This window comes from Giraffa tippelskirchi, chromosome 10 (genome assembly GCF_054371585.1).
Source record: "Giraffa tippelskirchi isolate mGirTip1 chromosome 10, T2T-mGirTip1v1.2.pri, whole genome shotgun sequence".
Taxonomy (NCBI): Eukaryota; Metazoa; Chordata; class Mammalia; order Artiodactyla; family Giraffidae; genus Giraffa; species Giraffa tippelskirchi.
This window is the reverse complement of record NC_137284.1, coordinates 154,690,471-154,712,500: the sequence shown is the minus strand read 5'-3', so window position 1 is coordinate 154,712,500 and position 22,030 is coordinate 154,690,471. Positions and strand designations below refer to the sequence as shown.

Sequence of the window (22,030 nt, the reverse complement as noted above, 5' to 3'; positions counted from 1 at the left end):
TCTTTACAAGTTTTACATTCCATGAATATTTCTCAAAGTCCAGTTCACTATGTGTGTGAGACCTGGGAATCTTTCATCAAATAAGGAAAGAGGTGACACAGTTGAATTAATCCTTAATCTTCTATGTTGTCAAACCTTAAAAAAAATTAAGGTTGATTCTTCATGTCCAGAAATACATACTGTGGTAGCATATTTCATAATTTCAATAACCTTTTTGGGCACAACAAAGCATAAATCAGGAAAAAGATTTTGGGAATGCTTCTACGATAAATCAATATTTAGAATTCATAGCTTGGGCTAATCTCAAAAATCCTTTCTCTTCAATTGCTGAAAACTGGTTATCAATCTACAGTAATTATTTCTACAAGCTTTAAAAAATGTTACCCTTCAGGTTATGAGCCGCTGCCTTATTAAAAGGATTCTTGTAAAGTCCATTGTTTAGAGAGAAGAATGTATACTGGGTGTCTCATTTTATCTAGACTCTCCCCTTCTCCCCCCGCTGTCTCTATGTTTTTAATCACATCTCAATCGAAGTTGATTTATTATGTCTTGTACATGACTTTTTTGTCCTTGTGAAATTTTGATGTAGCCATGTTCACATTCTGCATTTAATTTTACCCTCCTGATATGTGAAAAATTACCAAATAGGGCTTTTTCTTTTTAAAGAGCCACAGACTAAATGGAATTAAATAATTAAACATTAGTTTCTAAGGATTACTTTGTGTTATGAATGCAATTTCACCAAATAATTCTACAGTAATTAGAATTGTGATATGATCTAATCTTTATTATTTTGCCCTGTGGTCATATTTATATTTTTCTGAGCACCTATAGGCTCATAAAGGATATAATAAGTTATCTGAGTAATATTCTCTCAATATTCATATTAACTGGTAATATGTTTATTTGAAAGTTTTCATTTATTACATAGACTCAACGCACACCTTTCATAACTGTCAATAATTATTGTAGCATTTTACTTTGGCAATATTAAACATACATCCATTGTATACTTCAACTGACTGTTAGAATTTCAGCATCTAAAGCAGATCAACAGATTTGGCACCTCAAGTTAAAACTAGAATTTAGAATACTTAAATTTTAAGGTAGATATTCATATACTAACAATGAATGACGTACCATGTTGATGTTACTGAAGGTTGGTGCACTGATGGGATGCGATGGAAATCTATCAACAGTACAGTCTTACTCATGTACAGGCTTAAGGATGCCAGAAATGGTATTGCATAAGAATTCAGCTATTTCACTTTGCAGTAGCCAAGGCTGATTGTAGATGGAAATCTCCAAGTGGTTATTATTCATCTCAGTTGAAAGAATGGGTGTTATTCTTTAATTATTTAAATATTTTATGTTTATATGATGTAAATAGGTTGAAATTATTTTCTGTTTTTGCCACCAGTGACCACCAGAATTCTGAAATTGACACCTCTCTGTTTTCTTTTTTTAAAATTGGCTGTGCCGTGCACAACATGTGGAGTCTTACTTCCCGCATCAGGGATTGTACCTTCACCCCCTGCATTGGGAACATGGGGTCTCAACCACTGGACTGCCAGGGAAGTCCCTACTCTTGCTTTTTGTCTTTCTATAGTAACATTTATTATTCTTTTTCTGTGCTTTGCAGAATGTTTGAAATATACAGCAATGTATAAAAAAGACAGGGTCTTCCCTGGTGGCTCAGACGGTAAAGAATCTTCCTGCAGTGGCAGAGACCCAGGTTCAATCCCTGGGTCAGGAAGATCTCCTGGAGAAGGGAATGGCTACCCACTCCAGTATTCTTGCCTGGAGAACCCCATGGTCAGAGGAGCCTGGCGGGCTACAGTCCATGGGGTTTCAGAGTCAGATACGACAGAGTGACCAACACTTTCTCTTTTTCATAAAGAAGACAAAAGCCACCTAAAAATGCACTATTCAGAGATAATCACTCAGCCTTTTGGTGTCTGTCCTTCCAGCCCTCTATTTTTCCTCTGTATTTTTGTTTGTCTGTTTGTTTAACATAGTTGGAACCATAAGTACTATTTTGCAAGCTGCCTTTGTTACTAAATATACCCGAATATCTTCCCCGGTATTAAATATTCTTTTAAGACATAAATGAATTGCTTACACATTATTTCATTGTACCAGTGTATAATACTTTATTTATACATTTAGGTTCTAATTTTTACCAATACATACATTTAAGATGAGTCTTCTTTTCCTGATCTTGGGTGGCCTTGGCCTGCAGTTGCTTGAAGCAGGTTTTCAGTTCTGGCCAGGGATTAAAGTTGGGTCGCTGCAGTGAGAGCACCCTATCCTAGCCACTAGACCAATGAATGGTCAGTGACAAGACCCTGGCCCTTCGGCTTTGCAGAAAAGGATTCCCACAAAGATGGAAAGTACTAAAATAAGTAAAGCGTTTATTAGGGGGAAAAATAGTCGAATACATGTGGATAGACATACAGGAGGACGCAGAGAGAGAGAGAGTCACGCCCTGGTGGTAGTTTAAATCACTTGCAGGGCACATTCTTCCAGGTTTTCTTCCGCCAGTCATCTTGTTTTAACTGGTTCTGAGGCCATATTCGGTTTATCTCAGGATCCTCCCATGTGTACACAGGGATCCCTCAACCAAGATGGATTCCAGCAAAGAGGCCTATGGGTAGACTTGACATCACTCCCCTTTTGACCTCCAAGGAGTTTTCTAGTCAGGAAGGTCTCCTTGACTTCGAGAATAAGAAATATGTGGTCTCTTACCTTCATCGGGGCAGGGCTCAGCTTGCTCACTCGATTGCCCTGCTGTTTTCACCTTGGAGTATTGGTCCACAGGGGACGAACTCCAACTGCTCATCCTGGGGGGTGCGGGTTGGCCATCTATCTCCTGTCTCAGTTCATAATTTTTATAAGCTTTTTTGATCATTTCCTTACATGCAGTTGCCAGGAGTGAGAGATTACTGGGCAAGGGTATGATTATTTTAGACTCTTGAGATATGTGACTAGATTTCTATCCAGAGAAGTTTGGCCAGTTTACATTCCCACCAGCAATATGTAAATCTCACTTTTGCTTTATTTTTGTTGTTGTTGTTGTTGTGTCTTTCACGAAAGTTTCATTTTGTTTTTGGCCACACCATGTGGCATGGAGGATCTTATTTCCCCAACCTGGGATTGAACTCCTGCCCCTTGCAGTGGGAGTGGGATTCCTAACCACTGGACCACCAGGGAAGCCCCCCAAAGTTTATCTTTGTGTATTGAAATCTGTCAGTGTTTCCCTTTATGCCATCTAAATTTGTGTTTTGTCACGTTAATATAAAAGTATAAGAAAATATTCTTAAATTTTCTTCTAGTTATGGGGGAAAAAAAAACTTCAAGCCTTTCCCTTGCATGATTTGTTTATAGCAATTACCACTAACATTTATTGAGTACCAAATGTCAGGGACCATTCTTTGCTCTTTACATATATTATATGATCCAATCTTCTCAGTTCAGTTCAGTTGCTCAGTTGTGTCCGACTCTTTGCAACCCCATGGACTGCAGCACGCCAGGCTTCCCTGTCCATCACCAACTCCCAGAGTTTGCTCAAACTGATGTCCATCAAGTTGGTGATGCCATCCAACCGTCTCATCCTCTGTTGTCCCCTTCTCCTCCTGCCTTCTCAACTAGTCTGTAATAGAGATAACATGCCTTAAAGGTGAAATAATTCTCCCAAGGTCACAGGACTAAGAAGTGCACAGGTCAGGATTCAAATACAAGTTCCTTTAACCTCCCAGCCCAAGTTTTTTTTTCTTTTAGTTTTATTGAAATAGAATTGATTTACAATGTAGTGTTGAATTTCTGCTATACAGCAAAGTGACTCAGCTATACATGTATATATATATATTCTTTTTCGTATTTTTTTTTATGGTTTATCACAGGATATTGAATATAGTTCCCTGTGCTATACAGTAGGACCTTGTTGTTTATCCACAGCCCAAGCCCTTTTTTAAAAAAATATTTACTTATTTACTTGGTTGCGCCAGGTCTTAGTTGCAGCACTCAGCATCTTCAATCTTCAGTGGCATGAGGAATCTTTACTTGTGGCATGTGGGTTCTAGTTCCCTGACCAGGGATTGAACCCAGGTCCCCTGCATTGAGAGCATAGAATCTTAAATACCGGACCACCCAGGAAGCCCCCACAGCCCAAGTTCTTGCCCACACTGCTGCACTACTTCCTTTATGGCCTTTAAACCAACATTAATGTGAAATTGCTAACTGAATGAGGTAAGAAGAGAGATCCTACCAGAGATGGCTGAAGATGGCTACAGATTTTTCATTGCGAAGACATTATTATTAAAATATTCAGTACCATGCAGCATTATCTTTTTGTTACCAGATATAAACAGATGAGGGCTTCCCAGGTGGCTCAGTGGGTAAAGAATCTGCCTGTGATATGGGAGATGCAGGAGATGCAAGTTCGATTCTTGGGTCAGGAAGATCCTCTGGAGGAGGACATGGCCACCCACTCTAGTATTCTTGCCTGGAGAATCCCATGGACAGAGGAGCCTGGTGGGCTACAGTCCGTGGCGTCGCAAAGAGTTGGACATGACCGAAGTGACTGAACACACACACATAAACAGATGAATAACTTTTGGGTTTTGGAAGAGTCAGCAACAACCATTGACACCATAACATTTCTTTTAAGTTTTATGATCATTCATGAATACCTCCAAGTTCCAGCTATTGTACAGGGGATAAAGAGTAGAGTAAGGCAAACTTTCTTTCCTCGGGGGCCATGGCTTTACTTAGGAGTGGGCAGTGGCAAGAAAGCAAGTAATTTCAACTCAATGCATAATGTGTAATTAGGTGGCGTATTCGTTTCCTAGGGTGGCCACAACAAAGTACCACAACTAGGGGGCTTAAAACAACAGAAATTTAGTTTCTCACAGTTCTGGAGGCTGTAATTCTGAAATGAAGGTGTCCGTGGGGCCTTGCTCCCTCTGAAGCTCCAGGAAGGGAGCTTCCTTGCTCCTGCCTAGCTTCTGGGGTTTGCTGACAATTCTTGGTGTTTCTTGACTTGTAGACACATCACCATCACTGTGGTCTCTGCCAGGGTCATCCCATAGTGCCCTTCCTGTGTCTCTGTGTCCCTGCTTCTCTTCTCCTCTTTTTTTTTTTTTTTAATATTTATTTGGCTCGGTTGCGGTATGCTGGGTCTTCTAGTTGTGGCACCAGGGATTGAACCCAGGCCTCTGTATTGGGAGTATGGAGTCTTAGCCACTGGACCAACAGGGAAGCCCCTCTTCCCCCCCTCTTATAAGGACACCAGTCACACTGGATCAGGGGCCCACCCTACTCCCGTATGACCTCATCTCAACTTGCATCTTAGTCATATCTGCAAAGCCCCCATTTGCAAATAAAATCACATTCACAAATACCAGGGATTAAGACATCAACATATCTTTGAGGGCATGTAATTCAACCCATGACAGATACGAACATGACATGAAAGGAGCTGTAGTAAGTAGCATATACTACAGACATTTTTTTTGCACTTCCTGGGAGTTTCAGGGAGAAGGTGACATGATACCTGGGGCCCCGTGGAGAAACCTAGGGCCTCCCCTGTGGTCCGCTCAGGTTCCACGCTGTTCTTGCCCTGTGCCTGGGCTCTGTGAACGTCTTGGTTCCTCTTGGGCTCAAGTTCTGAGCGCTGCTGAAGAATGTAGCCTCGGAGAAGACCATTTTCATCAATAAACGAAGAAAAGCTAGAAGGAAGACTGAACACTGCTTCCTCTAGGAAAGGACGGAAAACTTAACCAGTTTGAGTGGTTATCCTAGTTCAGTTACCACGAATACGGTAGTGTTTTTTTTTAATGAAAAATTTGAATACTGGTTTTATAGTTTAAAAGACATATCCCAAACCTAATCCAGAGAACTCTACACTCAATTAAGTATAACCTGTCAAGTCTGGGCTCATATCTAGAATATGTAAAGATCTCTCAAAATGCAACAGTAACAAAACAAACAAAAAATCAAATTGGAAAGTAGGTAAAAAACATAAAGAGATGGTTCACCAAAGAGGATATGTAGATGAGAAATAAGCACATGAGAAGATGTTTATCATCATTATTCATTAGAGAAGTACAAACTCAAACCACAAGGAGATAATTGCACAACTATTAGAATAGTGAAAAGAAAAAATAGTAATCTTACCAAATGCTGGTGAGGATGCTGAGAAATGATCTTTCATATGTTGCTGGTAGGAATGTAGACGGGTTCAACCACTTTGGAAAAATGTTTCTTAAAAAACTAAACAATTCCAATACCAAAAAAAAAAAACCCCTAAACAAATAACATTCCATATGATCCAGCAATTGTAGTCCTGGGCATTTGCCCCAGAAAAGTGAAAACGTACCCCCCACCGAAAAACTTGTATGGGATTGTTTATAGCAGCTTTTTTGGTAATAGTAAAAAACTAGAAACAGTTACATCATCCTTCAAATGGTAAACGGTTAACCAAACTATGGTACATCCATACCATTGAATACTACTCAGCAATAGAAAGAAATGAAATATTGATAACAAATAAACATAACTTAGATGGATGTCAAGAGCATTATGATGACTGAAAAAAGTCAATTTCAAAAGGCTGTATGCTATGACTTCATTTTTTATAATGACAAAGTTATAGATAGTTATAGTGAGTGTGATTATGAAGGAGTAGCCCAAAGGAGACTTCTGGTGATGGCATAGTTTTCTTCCTCCATTGCTGGGTGGTCACATGAGCCAACCCATGTGATGAAACCACTAGAATTTTACACACAGTACCAATGTCAGTTTCATGGTTTTGACAGTGTACTATAATAATGCACTTTTCTGTACTACCATTGCAACTTTCTGTGAATCTAATCATTTAAAAGTAAAATGTTTCATTAAAAATTAACACATCTGAAGCAACCTAGATGTCCCTCAACAGATGACTTTATGGATAAAGAAGTTGTGATACATATATACAACGGAATATGACTCGGTCATAAAAAGGAATGAATCTGAGTCATTTCTAGTGAGGTGTATGAACCTAGAACCTGAAATAAGCCAGAAAGAGAAAAACATCGTGTATTAATACATACATATGGAATCTAGAAAAGTGGTACTGATGAACCTACTTGCAGGGTAGCAAATAGTGATGCAGACATAGAGACTTGTGGCAGGAGAGGGTGGGACGAAGTGAGAAAGTAACACTGAAACATATACATTACCACATGTAAATAGATGTGTGCTCAGTTGCTCAGTCGTGTCTGACTCTGCAACCCCATGGACTGCAGCCCGCCAGGTTTCTCTGTCCATGGGATTTCCCAGGCAAGAATACTGGAGTGGGTTGCCATTTCCTTCTCCAGGAGACCTTTCCCAAACCAGGAGTCGAACCTGAGTCTCTTTCATTAGCAGGAGGATACTTTACGACTGCACCACCTGGGAAACCCCAATAACTTGATCAGTTTAGGTAAATACGCCTTGAAACATTCAAGCTATTTAAAGGGTGTAAAGGATGTTTGCCTCTGTGCCCCTGGCTCAACTTAAGATGTAAGGTGTTAGTCATACTGATGGAGCATCTGTGTGACCTGCTCTGGTTTCTGCCATCACCTCTTCAGCACCCCTCCTCCGCCCCAGTCCCTATTGGTCACCACTATCCCAAATTGGGTGCTTATTCCTGAACAGATCTTTATCATTTTCCCATATATATATATTACTGATAAATAATATATAGTGTTTTATATGTCCTAAAGTCTTTGTAAATGGTACCATACTGTGTGCAATCTCTAACATGCTTTTTCACTCAGCATTATGTTAATACTATTCATTTGTGCTGCCTTTAGGTATAGTTCATTAATTTCTACTGCTAGTTTTCAGTGTATAGGGAAAAAAACCCCACAAGATATCTGTCCTCTGGGTGATTGGACATTTAAATTATTTTCCTGTTTTTACTTTTAAAATAATGCTCCTTTAGAGATCCTAGGATATGGCTCTTGTGTATATGTGCAAAAATAGCCCTGAGGTAAGAATTGCCAGATGACAGGATATGCACATCTTCATAAACATATTGCATTTGCCTAATGATGAGATGGAACATTGAGGTGCATTTATCGCCTACTCATTTTTTTTCTTTTCTGTGAATTTTGCACATTTTCCTCTAGGGTAGTTTACGATTTTTAGCAGTTATTTATATGTATCTATATGCTATTCTGTGTTGCAAATATTTTTTTCTCAATCTGTGGCATAGTTTTGTCTATTATGTCTTTCGATGGAAAAAGTTTTAAATCTTTTTTTTTCAATTAACTACAACTGATTTATGGTGAGAGTTGGACCATAAAGAAGAACTGATGCTTTTGAACTGTGGTGTTGGAGAAGACTCTTGAGAGTCCCTTGGACTGCAAGGAGATCCAAGCTGTCCATCCTAAAGGAAATCAGTCCTGAATATTCATTGGAAGGACTGATGCTGAAGCTGAAGCTCCAATACTTTGGCCACCTGATGGGAAGGGCTGACATAAAAAAGACCCTGATGCTGGGAAAGATCGAAGGCAGGAGGAGAAGGGAGGGACATTCTCATCTCATCTTATTGAAGATGAGATGGTTGATGGCATCACCGACTTGATGGACATGAGTTTCAGCAAGCTCCAGGAACTGGTGATAGACAGGGAAGCCTGGCTTGCTGCAGTCCATGGAGTCGCAGTCGGGCACAACTGAAGGACTGAACTGAACTGATAGGAACAGTTGATTTGGGCTTCCCAGGTGGTTCAGTAGTAAAAAATCCGCCTGCCGAGGCAGGAGATGTGGGTCAAATCCCTGGGTTAGGAAGATCCCCTGGAGAAGGAAATAGCAACCCACTCCAGTATTCTTGTCTGGAAAGTTCAATGGACAGAGGAGCCTGGCAGACTACAGTCCACCGGGTCGCAAGGAGTCGGACACATCGTAGTGACTGAGCGCGCACACACACACACGTGCACGGTTGATTTACAATATTATATTAGCTTCAGGTGCACAGCCGTGTGATTCAATATTTTTATAGATTATTCTCCATTTAAAAGTGAAAGGCAGAGTAAATTTAAGATCCATTTCATACTCAGGTTATAGACCTTTTCTTGGATTTTACAGGCTATGAGTCGTGTTCCTACTTTAAGTCCATGGGGTCAACGATGCCTTGCCCCGGCCTGACATCCTGAGGATGAATACTGAGCCTTCTGGCCTTGGCAGAATGTTCTCAGGGGTGGCCTGCACCGAGTCCCCAGCAGGATGGACTCCCAGTTGCCCACAGGGGAGACCTGCTCGTTAATCCTCCTTGATTTCTCACCTCCTTCATTTGATTCCTGGGACCACTTCACAGATAACCCCTTGAACCTAATCCTTGACTAGGGAAGGCTTTGGCGAGAAATCAAAGCCCTGTACTCTCATTGTCTCCATCTCATTAAAGAGCAAGTCTCCTATCCTTCCATTTGCAGTTGACGCTTAATTTCCCGCCTCTCGTCCCGTCCCTCCCCCCCCCCCCCCGCGACCCCCTTTCCTTTTCCGTCTCCCTCCCCTGGCTCTCCCAACACACTGCCAGGACAGGTCACCCAGCTTGCACCAGATGCCAGGTCCGCACAGAATGGGCGGCCCCCCCGCTCCTCCCGGCCACATGGGGCGCTGTGGGGCGGAGGTGCCTGAGAGTCCCAGCGTGCACCGCGCCCGGGCCGGGCCTGCGGGTCGGAGCGGAGCGCGAGGCCGACACGGGGGAGGTGCCGCGGGGCCGCAGGGAGCTTGGCTTGGCGGTAGCCCGGTCGGGCGCCTGGTGGGACCGCGAGGGCCCATGGCCGAGCCAGCTCCGGTAAGACGGGCTCCCCACCGTGCGGACGCCCAGACCGGGGCTCGGGGAGGGTTCTCGGGTTCCGGCTCGTTGGGTCGGCGTCTGGGAGTCCTCGCGAGGCGGACGCGGACGGGTGGGCGGGGTCTGAGGGTCGCGCTAGGCGCCTGGTGTGGGGACTGGACCCTGGACGTAGCCGGTGACCTCCGCTCCTCCGTGGCCAAACCCTGAACAAAGCCGAGCGTGAAACTGGAGAGTCCGGGCCGTGGGTGCCCGTGAGTGATGGGGCCAGACGTAGGGATCAAAATTCGTGTGGGGCCAGCGCTGGGTGTTAAAAGTTCAATCAGTTTTACATTACAGTTACCGAATTTAGAATAAATATTTTTTAAAAGTTTAGATTCTGAATGGTTGAAATGATAGCTGGCAGGGTCAGAATTAAACCCTAGCGTGTTGAAGTGTGTGTTGAGTTTAAGAAGGAAGGAGGTCACTTTGGAAAGAATAGAAGTCGAATATAAAGACCTAAGTAGGGTATACATTATTTGATTATTTAGTGTTTTGTTGAAATTGAGGTTTTATGTCCTTCTTTGTTTTATAAGCTTACATATTGAGCGTTTTTACACCGAATTCCACAAGCAAGTTTCAGATGGAGGAGTAATTTCGACTTTCAAGTCTTATTGCTTAAGAAATACATTTCATAAGGCTATAGCTGATTACTAAATGAATTCATGAGATCATTACTTTTAAGGTATTGTTAAAGACCTTAGCAAAACAAAACATAACAAAAAAAAACCCTGAAAAATATAATAAATAATTCAGCAAAAACTGTAATTCCTAGGACTATGCAAAAGATATGCAATACTTTTATAGTGAGAATTATAAATGTAGGCTTACCTCAGGGATATTTTGGGTTTGGTTTTAGAACTACTGCAATAAAGCAAATATCACAATAAAGGGAGTCTTTTTCTTTTTTTGGTTTCCAAGGGCGTATAAAAGTTATGTTTGCACTATAGTCTGTTGAGTGTGCAACAGCATTATGTCTTAAAAAACAACGTACAACCCTTAATTAAAAATACTTTATGGCTAAATATCCTAACCATCATCTGAGCCTCTAGGAAGTTGTAATCTCATTGCTGGTGGAAGGTCTTGCTCCATGTTGATGGATGCTGACTGATCAGGGTGGTAGTTAATTACTGAAGGTTGGCATGACTGGCAATTTCTTAAAATAAGATAGCAGTGCAGTTTGCAGGATGGATTGACTCTTCCTTTCAGGAATGAGTTCTCTGTAGCATGTAATGCTGTTTAATAGCATTTTACCCGAAGTAGTACTTTCAAAATTAGAGGCAGTCCTCTTGAACCTTGCCACTGCTTTATCAGCTAAGTTTATGATATTCTAAATCCTTTCTTGTCATTTTAACAATCTAAATGGCATCTTCAGCAGGAGTAGATTCTATCTGGAGAAACCACTGTCTTTGCTCATCCATAAGAAGCCTCTCCTCATTTGTTAAACTTTTATCTTAAGTTTGCAGCAGTTCAGTCACGCCTTCAGGCTCCACTCCAAATTCTGGTTCTCTTGCTGTGTCCACCACGTCTGCAGTTACTGCCTCCGCTGAAATCTTGAACCCCTCAAAGTCATCCATCATGGTTGGAATCAGCTTCTTCCAAACTCCTGTTAATGTTGATATTTTGACTTTTCATGAACCATGAATGTTCTTTGTGGCACCTTGAAGGATAAATTTTTTCCGGATTTTCTATTTACTTTGCTCAGATCCATCAGAGGAAGTACTATAGCCTGATGAAATGTATTTCTTAAATAATAAGACTTGAAAGTCGAAATTACTACTTGATCTGAAGTTTGCCTGTGAAAGTGGATATAAGAAGGGGTGGAGCTTTAGAGTTACTGAAAAGTAGTGAAAGGAGCATTATCTGAACTCAGAGGGAAGGTTGTCACACCACGTGGGAATAGGTAGGGCTCACCACAGGGTAATCTAAGGAAACTAGTAGGTGTTAAAGGGATGCATGTGTGCATTTTGTATATTCCTACTCGGTTCAGTTCTCATAGTAGCAACCAAAACTCTCAAATCCCTAAGAATGAATCTGGCAAGACATATATAAGATCTATACAAAGAAAACATTAAATTTTACTAACACAAAAAATCTAGGTAAATAAAAGATATGTTTCTGGATGGGAAGATCTTATAATTTAGAGATACAGTTCAATAAAATTAATTCACATATTTAGTATGTTCCCATCAGAATCCCAATAGTATTTGTATAACTTTGACAAAATATTTTCTCTGTTTATTTAGAAGAGAAAATAGACAAGAAAAGTCATGACAGTTTCCTTTAAAAAAAGGGGGGGATGGGAGTGAGGCTCAAGAGGGAGGAGATATATATATACATACATACACACACACACACACACACACACACACAAACATATATGACTGACTTGTAATGTTGTATAGCAGAAATCAATACAACATTGTAAAGCAAGTATCCTCCAGTTAAAACTAAAAGATCAGGATCTAGGTGGTGGTAGATGGCCATATCCCTTTAAATGGCAAATCATTTGAGAAAAATGTAAGAATTAAACAGTGCAGTATTGGAGCAAGAATAGACAGAATCATCAGTGGAACAAAAATATAACCAAGTATAAATGGAAAACTAGTTTATGAAAAAATGATCCCAAATCCGTGGTAAACAAATAGACTAGTCAGTATGTTTTGTGACAGCTGAATATCTCTTTGGAAAAAGAATTCTGTCCCTTCTTGTTATATGATACATACAAAAATAAGTCCCAGATGGAAAAACATTTCATTCTAATAAAGCCATAAAAAAACAAAGATTCAGAGTATCTTACAAAAATTTCAGAATATCTTTTATAATTTTAGAATAGGGAAAGTCTTCCAAGTCATCTATTAACCCTAATGTAAGAAAGCTAATTCAGTTGATAAAATCCAACTAAAATGTCAAACCAAGGTGAGCGCAGGCATGCACAAAGATATGTGGGGAACCCCCCCAAATATGACATAAGGTTGCAAAGTCTCACAAATGAATGCAAATTAAAACAACAAAATACAATTTTTTACCTGTCACATAGGCCAATAAATAAGCAAAGTTTAAGAACATCCTGTGTTGGCAAAGGTGTAAAGAAATGTGTCTTCTTGGACTTGCCTGGTGGCTCAGTGGTAGAGAATCCACCTGCCAATGCAGGAGACATGGGTTCAATACCTGGTCGAGGAAGAGCCCACGTGGCACGGAGCAACTAAGCCAGTGCACCACACTGTTGAGCCTTCACTGTAGATCTCAGGAACCACAACTACTGAAGCCTGTGCACCCTAGAGCCTGTGCGCCACAACGAGAGAAGCCGCCATAGTGAGAGGTCCAAGCACCACAACTGGAGAAGAGCTCCTGTTCACCGCAACCAGAGAAAAAGCCCATGTGGCAACCAAGACCCAGCACAGCCAAAAACAAAGAACTACATTTTTTTTTTAAGTGGGCCCTACAAGGCATTCTAAAGGGGCTCTTTAAAAAAATCTCTCTCTTTATTAGCAAAGGTTAAGTGCTGGATTCTTTTTGGAAGGCAAAATAGTGGTATCTCGTAAATAGAAGGCGTTTCTATCCTTTGATTTAGTAGTTCTCATTTTTAGCCTTTCCCCACAGAAGTAAAATCACTCATATGTAAAGAAGCATATCAGAGCATTGCTGGTAATTTATAAAGGAAATGGAAATATATATCATCAGTGGGGTATGTGTACCCACGAATAATACAATTGTGTACCCACGAATACAATTTACAAAAACCTGATTTTGCCTATATAAATTGACCTAGCGAGATGACAAGTGAAAGAAGTTACACAGTCTTTATTCCCATTTTTGTTTAAAAGAAAAATGAAGGAGTTCTGTTCTATACATACGCATTCGTAGCTGGACCAAGCATAGAGAAACAAGTGGAAGGGGTGGTTGTGGTCACCAAACAGTTTGAACCACATGATGGGAGGAGGAGGAGGAGCTGTTCCCAAGGGAGAAGCTGCCTAACAGACAAAAACACTATTCACTACGAAATTCTTAAATTGATGACAAGGGAGTAGGGTTTTGAAGCAATTATGACTATAAGCCTGGCGTGCTGCGGTCCATGGGGGTGCAAAGAGTCGGACACGACTGGGCAACTGAACTGATGACTGTATATGTATTATGTCTATAATTTCAGTTACCTCTGACTTTTGAGGACGTGGCCATTTATTTCTCAGAGCAAGAATGGCAGAATCTAGAGGCGTGGCAGAAGGAGCTTTACAAGCAAGTAATGAGAGCCAATTATGAGCTTCTCGTTTCTCTAGGTAAGAAGTCTTTAAAACTCTGGCTAAGGCACGGAACTGGCTCCTGTTAGGGGTCTCAGTCACTCGATAACTCCTGTTTCTCAGTTCACCAGGTTTCTCAGAAATTAGAAAGGCATTTTTACCCAGAGACTTTCATTAGTATCTGTAAGTATTGCTAACCCTTACTCAAGGGTAAATGTTGCTACATGAGAATATTCGTGAGTGTGTAATATAAAGTGGTCAGAGATGACTAAATATATGTCAGGACTTTTAATCACTGTATACTCAGAGGTTGCCATGATTTTCCACATGGACACATGCCTTACCCATATCCATCAACTTCCCTGTGTATCTTCAACCTATGATGTTCCTCTGTGTGTGTGTGTGTGTGCACGCTCAGTTGTGTCCGACTCTGCGACCCCATGGACTGTAGCTGGACTCCTCTGTTCATGGGATTTTCCAGGCAAGAATACTGGAGTGGGTTGCCAGTTCCTCCTTCAGTACAATGTTCCTACCTGTCAGCTTTTACAGTGGTGTCCATATGCCTCAGGAAAGCTAATGTTATCTTTCTCTGCAGTGTGATTTCAGAAGGCTGTACACACTAAGGTCTTTAACAGCAGTTGTTCTGGTAGTTATTCTAATGGTGTTGCTTTTAGTCTTTTTGCTTAGTCTTTATAATTTTATTATTAAATATGATTTTTTAAAAAATCAGTCTGTTTGGAGGAGCTTCAGAATGAATGATAAAAGTCTCGTGCTTCACTCTCATCCCACCCCTGTCCCCACTCAGTTCATTCCTCACAGGCAATCACTTTTAACCATTTCTGTGTTAGTTCTTACTTTGGTTTCCTTTAGTCTATCATGCTTACACCTGTATTGCTTAGTTTATCTAGTTTAGACAGCATTAACTCATTACTGTGTACTATCCTTCTTCTGTCTCCTTTTCAAATTTTGATGGTTTTTTAGTGCCTCTATTTGCTACCTTTATAATTTAAATGATACACGTCTAGATTGTGTTTCATCAACTTTATATCTCTTGATCCCTTCAGTCTATAAAGATAAGGTAATTAGTTCTCCTATATTCCCTCTGCTTCTCCTGCCAACATCTGCCAGCCAGACCACTTCTTTTATATTGCAGCATTTCTAATACTTATATTCTGTCTCATTACCATGATCAAGCTTCCTAGTTTCTATGGAGTATTTCTAAAACATTAATCCAAGATATTACATTATTTTTATTGTTACTGAAGAACCAGTTAATTGAATCTATAGAGAAAGAAAAATAACACGGTCATGAATGCTGTGCCACCCAAAAAGAAATGTTCCAGGCATCAAGATCAAATGATGTTAAGTGGTGTATCATTGTGTGTTTGGTTTGCATTTCCTAAATGGTTAATCATGTTGAGCATATTTTCATTGTATATCTTTGGAGAAATGTTTATTCAAATATTAATACTTGGCCCATTTTTAAAGTTTTTTTTTTTTTTTTTTTTTTTTACTGTTGGGATATGAGAGTTTTCTATTTCTTCTGAATACTGGACCCACATCACATATGCAATTGGCACATATTTCCTCTGGTTCTTGGGTTGTCAGTTTTTGATGGTGTCCTTGAAGCACAGAAGTTTTAAATTTTGATGAAGTCCAGTTTATTTTTTTCTTTTGTTGCTTGAGCTTTTGGTGTCATATCTAAGAAACCATTGCCAAATCCAAAGTCACAAAGATTCACCCCTATGTTTTCTTCTAAGAATTTTATAGTTTTAGTGCTTATATTTAGTGCTTATATTTGATCCTTTTTATTCCCCTTTTTGATCCATTTTGAGTTAATTTTTTTTAACTCAAAAAAAATTATGGTGTGAGGTAGGTGTGAGGTAGGGATCCAACTTCTTCTGTATATAAATATCCAGTTGTCCCAACACCATTTTTTGGAAAGCCTACTTTTCCCCCATTGAATTATCTTGACAGCCTTTTGGAAAACTAGTTGACCATAAAAATGGCAGTTTATTTCTGGATTCTTAATTCTGCTTCTTTGATCTCTATGTCTAGCCTTATACCAGTACCACACTGTTTTAATTACCATTGTTTTACCATCAATTTGTCAGTTTCTACCAAAAAAGAAAAAGCAGATGGGGTTTGGAGAAGATTGTCATCTTAACAATACTAAGTCTTCCAATTCATATCATTTCATTTATTTAGGACTTTTTAGAATTACTTTCAACATTTTATGATTTTTATTGTGTCTTATTTTCGTTTATTAAATTTATTTCGTAGTATTTTATTCTTTTTGACATGGTTATACATGGACTTGTTTTCTTATTTTTTTTAGGAAGATAGTTTTATTTTAAAAGATGCAGAGAGTTCAACCCAGATGTAGATTGAGAATAGGTATCTGGATTTGAATAAAAGATAGTGATTCCTTTTATCAGGAGAGGAGCCTTGGAATTAATTTGGGGTTGAAGTCATATTTCAGAGGAGTAGTGAGGAATCTGGCAAAACGTGATCAGTTTCCACATGTACATGATTCTTCTCTGACATTTTATCACTAAAGCATTACCCAGCTTATCCCCTTTCTCTGATCTGGACCTTCTGCTAATCTCCCTTTAGCAATCCATGAAGCATACTTTTGGTTCTTTTAAAGATATATATATATATACACATATATACGTGTATATATATATATATAAAATCGAAAGAAAGTTTTACTTGAAAATAGAGTAAACTTTTTTCCCAGGGGACCAGGGTCATATATATATATATATATATATATATATATATATATATATTAGAGAATCTTGTAACTATTTTCATTTGTTCATTCATTTGCAACCCCCTCCTATTCTAGCAGAACTCAACTGTGTTTTAGGTTGTGATTGTAATGTTATCGAAAGTACTCCTCAGAGAATGTTTTAGCTGAAGCTACCTACATTGAAATTTCCTAGAACAGTCATTCTCGTTCTTATTTTTGTATACCCTGTATTCCCAAGATATTTCCAGTTGTCTCAGGTGTTGTTCCAGCATTCTCAAAGCACACTACTGGTGAGTTTTAATAAACCCATGACACAATGCAGCATTGCTAGCTCTATAGGGACCAAAACAAAATTAAACATACAACTCATCTAAAGGTCCCGGTACTGAGGAAGCAGTGTTGCAAAATGTGGGCAGTTTTGCTTCTCTTTGTGTAAACCTGTACTCTGTTTTTCAAACATCTCTTCTCATATATTTTACCAGGAGTAGATTTAGGAAATTTAAAAACAACTTATACTGTGCTTTTAAATTTAGTGCTCAAGGAAACCAAACTACTCTGACTTTTCTATACAGATAATGGACTTCCCAAACCAGAACTAATATCCTGGATTGAGCAGGGGAGAGCGTTCTTTAAGAAATGGGGAGAATCACAGGAATCAAGAAACATAATTTGCTCCTCTGCTGATCTGCATTTTGATCCAGTTATTGAGGAACAGCCATTTTCAGGTGAGTTTTAAGATGATTTCTTAAGACTCTGTCCTTAAGACATCACATTCACGTTTCTTAGTTCCAGTTCTTTGATGTTGCCTTCCTGTTTGACTGAACCGAGGCTTAACATCTGGTATATTACAGAGAAAGGCAGTAAAGCACAGTAGCTAGGATTATGGGTTCTGGATCCTGAGTCTGGGTCTTGCCTTTTCCAGGTAACCTGGGCAAGTTATTCATCCTCTCCTGGTGGCTTAGATGGTCAAGAATCCGCCTGCAATGTGGGAGATCAGGGTTTGATCCCTGAGTTGGGAAGATCCCCTGGAGAAGGGAATGGCAACCCACTCCAGTATTCTGGCCTGGAGAATTCCATGGACTGTATAGTCCATGGGGCCACAGTCGGAGACGACTGAGCAACCTTCACTTGATCTATAAAGATTTAAGTACCTACATTATAGGATTAAATGAGTTAATATATGTAGATTGTTAAAATGATACCTGGCAATACAGTAAGAGTTTAGCAAATACGTGCTATTGTTCAGAATCAGCAACTCCTTTGTTTCTTGTCATAATAAGAGAGTCTAAGATTTTTGGATTCTTAACAGAGCAAGGAAAAAGTGAGTCACTCAGTTGTGTCCGACTTTCTGCAACCCCATGGACTATATAGTCCATGGAATTCTCCAGGCCAGAATACTGGAGTGGGTAGCCTTTCCCTTTTGCAGGGGATCTTCCCAACCCAGAGATTGAACCCAGGTCTCCTGCATTGCAAGCGGATTCTTTACCAGCTGAGCCATGAGGGAAGCCCAAGAATACTGGAGTGGGTAGCCTATCCCTTTGCCAGTGGATCTTTCTGACCAAGGAATTGAACCGGGGTCTTCTGCAGGCAGATTCTTTAACGGAGTAAGGAAAGAGTCAAATGGGAACATCATTCCAAGAAGTCTTGTCAATAGTTTACTTTTTAGCTGCTTCTTTCAGGAGAGTAAAGAGTTTTACTCACAAATTATTTCATTTTTTACCATCTGTTATCAGTTCTTCTAAGAAACCTTTTTACAAGATTGATAGGAATAGAGGTGAGAAGGGAGGAACATCTGGTCTTAGGACAGCTCATGGATTACACATAACCATGTGGTGTTTAGTCTCTAAGCTCTGTCTGACTTTTTTGTGACCCCGAGAACTGTAGCCCACCAGGCTCCTCTGTCCATGAGATTTTCCAAGCAAGAACCCTGGAGTGGGTTGTCATTTCCTTCTCCAGGGGATCTTCCCTACCCAAGGATTAAACCTACATCACCGGTGTTGGGTTCTTTACGGGTTCTTTACGACTGAGCCATTTGGGAAGCCCAGCCATAGTGTTAGCCAAGGCTTAACACTGCCAGGAACATTACCGTCATTATTTTTTGAACCAGGAATGTCTGCGCATCCAAATGGGACAAGACTGGTTGTCCCCAGGTCATAATAATGGTGAACATTTACAGAGTACCTGCAGCATCCCAAGCCCACACTAAGCACTTTACACACATTAATTCATAGTCCTCATAACAGTTATGTATTGCTGTTTCCATTTCTATAGGATAAGGAACTGAAGCCGGAGATTAGCTTGTCAAAGGCAGCACAGTGAACAGACCGGCTTTGAACCCAGTCTGATGCCAGAGCCTAGGCCCTACACCTGTGACCTAAGTGTCCTCTTTTCAATAGTATTCTAAGTCTGTTCAGCTTAGTCCTAAGCTAGGACTGATGACTCTCCTGGTCATGAAACTGACCCCCACTGAAAGGAGCTGCTGGTTTAGTTCAATGGAAGCTGGGCTCCTGGGCCACCTCAGGTGACCACCACTGGCCACAGAAGCCTTAGCCATGACACAGGCTGGGACACTGACTGAATCTTGTTTTCAGTTTCAGGAAACCAACAAGCTGTGAGTTCAGAAGAAGCTCATTACCATTTCCAAGTAGATCCTCTTAAGAGCCACCGTTCCTCTGAACCCTTATCAGGAAAAAGTGAAGATGTTTCCTTCAGGCCTGACCAAGCCGTCGCCCTTGTGATCCCACAGAGACATAACACTCGGGCTTTACTCCCAGCGGTCCGCAGCTCCAGGGAACCCACCCAAAGAGACAGAATCGAAAGCCTCAGGGCCCTGGGTCTCCCAGGCTTCCAGGAAACCGCCTCAGGGGAGGGCTTTCAGCAGTCTTGTGCCTTCTGTGGGGAAAGCTTTTGGAATGAGAACCTCCTAGAGCGGCACCAGGGGAGCCACTCGAAGGCCTGGAAGCAACTCAGCAAACAACCCAAGGCAGAGCAGCCTCGGAGCCAGACTTACTTCCGCTGCCCGAAATGTGGGCGGGGCTTCCACCGGAAGCTACGCTTGCTTAGCCCCTTAGCGGTCCCGGCAGAGGAGAGTCAGTCGCTGGGCCTCAGAAGTGAGGAAACGTGCGGTGGCCGCCTCACGCCGCCAAGGCCTTCCTCATGCTCCGGCTGCGACGAGAGTACCTCTCGGGCCCTCCCGGGCGTGGAGAGGCCAGTATCCCCAAGAGAGGGCGCCGGGGCGGCCTCCGAGCAGGCCGAGCTCCCTCCGAGCTCGAACCTGGCTGGTCAGGAGTGTGGCCGCTGGGCTGAGGGCCCGGAGGCCCTCGAGCCTGGCCCCGGCGGGGAGAGGCTGTCCTCTTGTGGCGCGTGCGGCCGGCGTCCATCCCGGCGGTGCGGGCTCTCCAGCCACACCCACGTGCACCGTGCGGAGCGGCCCTGCCGCCAGCGCGGGCGGCTGCGGCTCCACCGGCAGCCGCTCTCGCACGAGCCGCCCTGCTCAGGCCCGGAGTGCGGCCTGGGCTTGCGCTTGAGGAGCCCGCTGAGGGCCCATGGGCTGCGGCACGGCGGTGAGAGGCCGCTGGCGTGTGGCGAGTGCGGCCGCCGCTTCGCCCACCCGTGCAAGCTGCGCGAGCACCTGCGGGTGCACAGCGGGGAGCGGCCCTTCGGCTGTGCCGAGTGCGGCAAGAGCTTCCGCCTCAAGGGCATCCTGAAGGCGCACGAGCGCACGCATAGCCGTGAGCGGCCCTTCCAGTGCGCCGAGTGCGGCCGGGGCTTCACGCGGCCGTCCAAGCTGGCGGAGCACTTCCGCGTGCACAGCGGCGAGCGGCCCTTCGGCTGTTCGGACTGCGGCCGCCGCTTCCGCCTCCAGGGGCAGCTGCGGAGCCACCGGCGCCTGCACACGGGCGAGAGGCCCTTCGCGTGCGCCGACTGCGGCAAGAGCTACCGCGTGAAGGCCGACCTGAAGGCGCACCGGCTGCTGCATGGCGGCCCGATGCCCTTCTCCTGCGAGTGCGGCAAGGGCTTCGCCAAGCAGTCCAAGCTCGTGGAGCACGTCCGGACGCACACTGGCGAGAAGCCCTTCCAGTGTCCCCAGTGCGACAAGCGCTTCCGCTTGAAGGCGCAGCTGCTCAGCCACCAGGGCCTGCACAGCGGGGAGAGGCCTTTCCGCTGCCCCGAGTGCGACAAAAACTTCCGGGAAAGGGGCCACATGCTCCGGCACCAGCGCATCCACCGGCCCGACCGGCCGTTCGCCTGTGCGGACTGCGGCAAGGGCTTCATTTACAAGTCGAAACTGGCCGAACACGTCCGAGTGCACACGAAATCCTGCCGTGTCCGCAGAGAGCCTGACGTTAAGAAAAGGCTCAGCCAGCTGTTTGCGATGATCGAGGCTGACTGGAGTTGAGGCCGAGGAGGGCACCCAAAGCGGTCCGCAGAGTCAGTGTTTCCTGGGGGTCTGCAGCCGAACCCCACACCTGGTAAGACAGAGCAAGAATGGAATGCAAGTTAGGAATATGAGAAACCACGAAGATTCTCTCATTTAAAACATAACCAGCTATTAATATATTTTCTTATCCATTGATAGAAAGAGGTATTTATTCTTCCCACCGTCTTATGGGGTAATTTTCCCACCACATGCTAATAAGCTAACTCTGAAATCCGACTTGAATTTAGACAGCGGGAAAGCCCTCTAGTACTATTCTAAAAAGCATGGGGTGACTGTTAAATGTCAGCTTTTCTCTTCATAGTATGAACATAAGTAGGGGGTCCAATCCAGTGAATTTTGTTGTAGGTCTGAAATGATACTGGATTTGGTTTTGATTCATTTATTTGAAGCTAATAGCAATAAAATGAGTTCTCTGAATCGGGTTGTGTCAATGTGAATGCTGAAGTGTCATAGCAGATTCCACAGTGATTATGCATAGTTACCCTTAAGGAAAAGCTGATAATTTAAGAAAATTTTGGTTAATCTGGGTTGAAGAAAAAAACTGAAGGTATTAAGTCGTATGGGACTACAGTTTCGGTGTTTTTTTTTTTTTTCCCAGTTGGAGTATAGTTGACTTACAATGTTGTGTTAGTTTCAGGTGTACAGCAAAGTGATTCAGTTATACATACATATATGTGTGTTTGTGTGTCTATTTTTTGAGATTCTTTTCCCTTAATAGTTACTACAGAATATTG

At 42.3% G+C, this 22,030-nt stretch overlaps 1 protein-coding gene across 4 annotated transcripts; it reads left to right on the top strand.

Annotated features, from left to right (window-relative positions):
- The first annotated feature begins 9,498 nt into the window (after positions 1–9,498).
- Positions 9,499–21,713, top strand: ZNF786 (zinc finger protein 786). 4 transcript variants are annotated; one of them, XM_081537213.1, is made up of 4 exons: positions 9,499–9,823; positions 14,010–14,136; positions 17,428–17,580; positions 19,447–21,713. In XM_081537213.1, exons 1-4 carry the CDS (start codon positions 9,587–9,589, stop codon positions 21,252–21,254), a joined length of 2,325 nt encoding a protein of 774 aa, XP_081393339.1. In that variant the 5' UTR covers positions 9,499–9,586; the 3' UTR covers positions 21,255–21,713. The 4 variants fall into 4 exon arrangements, with proteins under 4 accessions (XP_081393339.1, XP_081393340.1, XP_081393341.1 ...); XM_081537214.1 differs by having other exon boundaries at positions 9,700–9,823; positions 19,453–21,713; XM_081537215.1 differs by having other exon boundaries at positions 9,700–10,074.
- Positions 21,714–22,030: the final 317 nt, after the last annotated feature.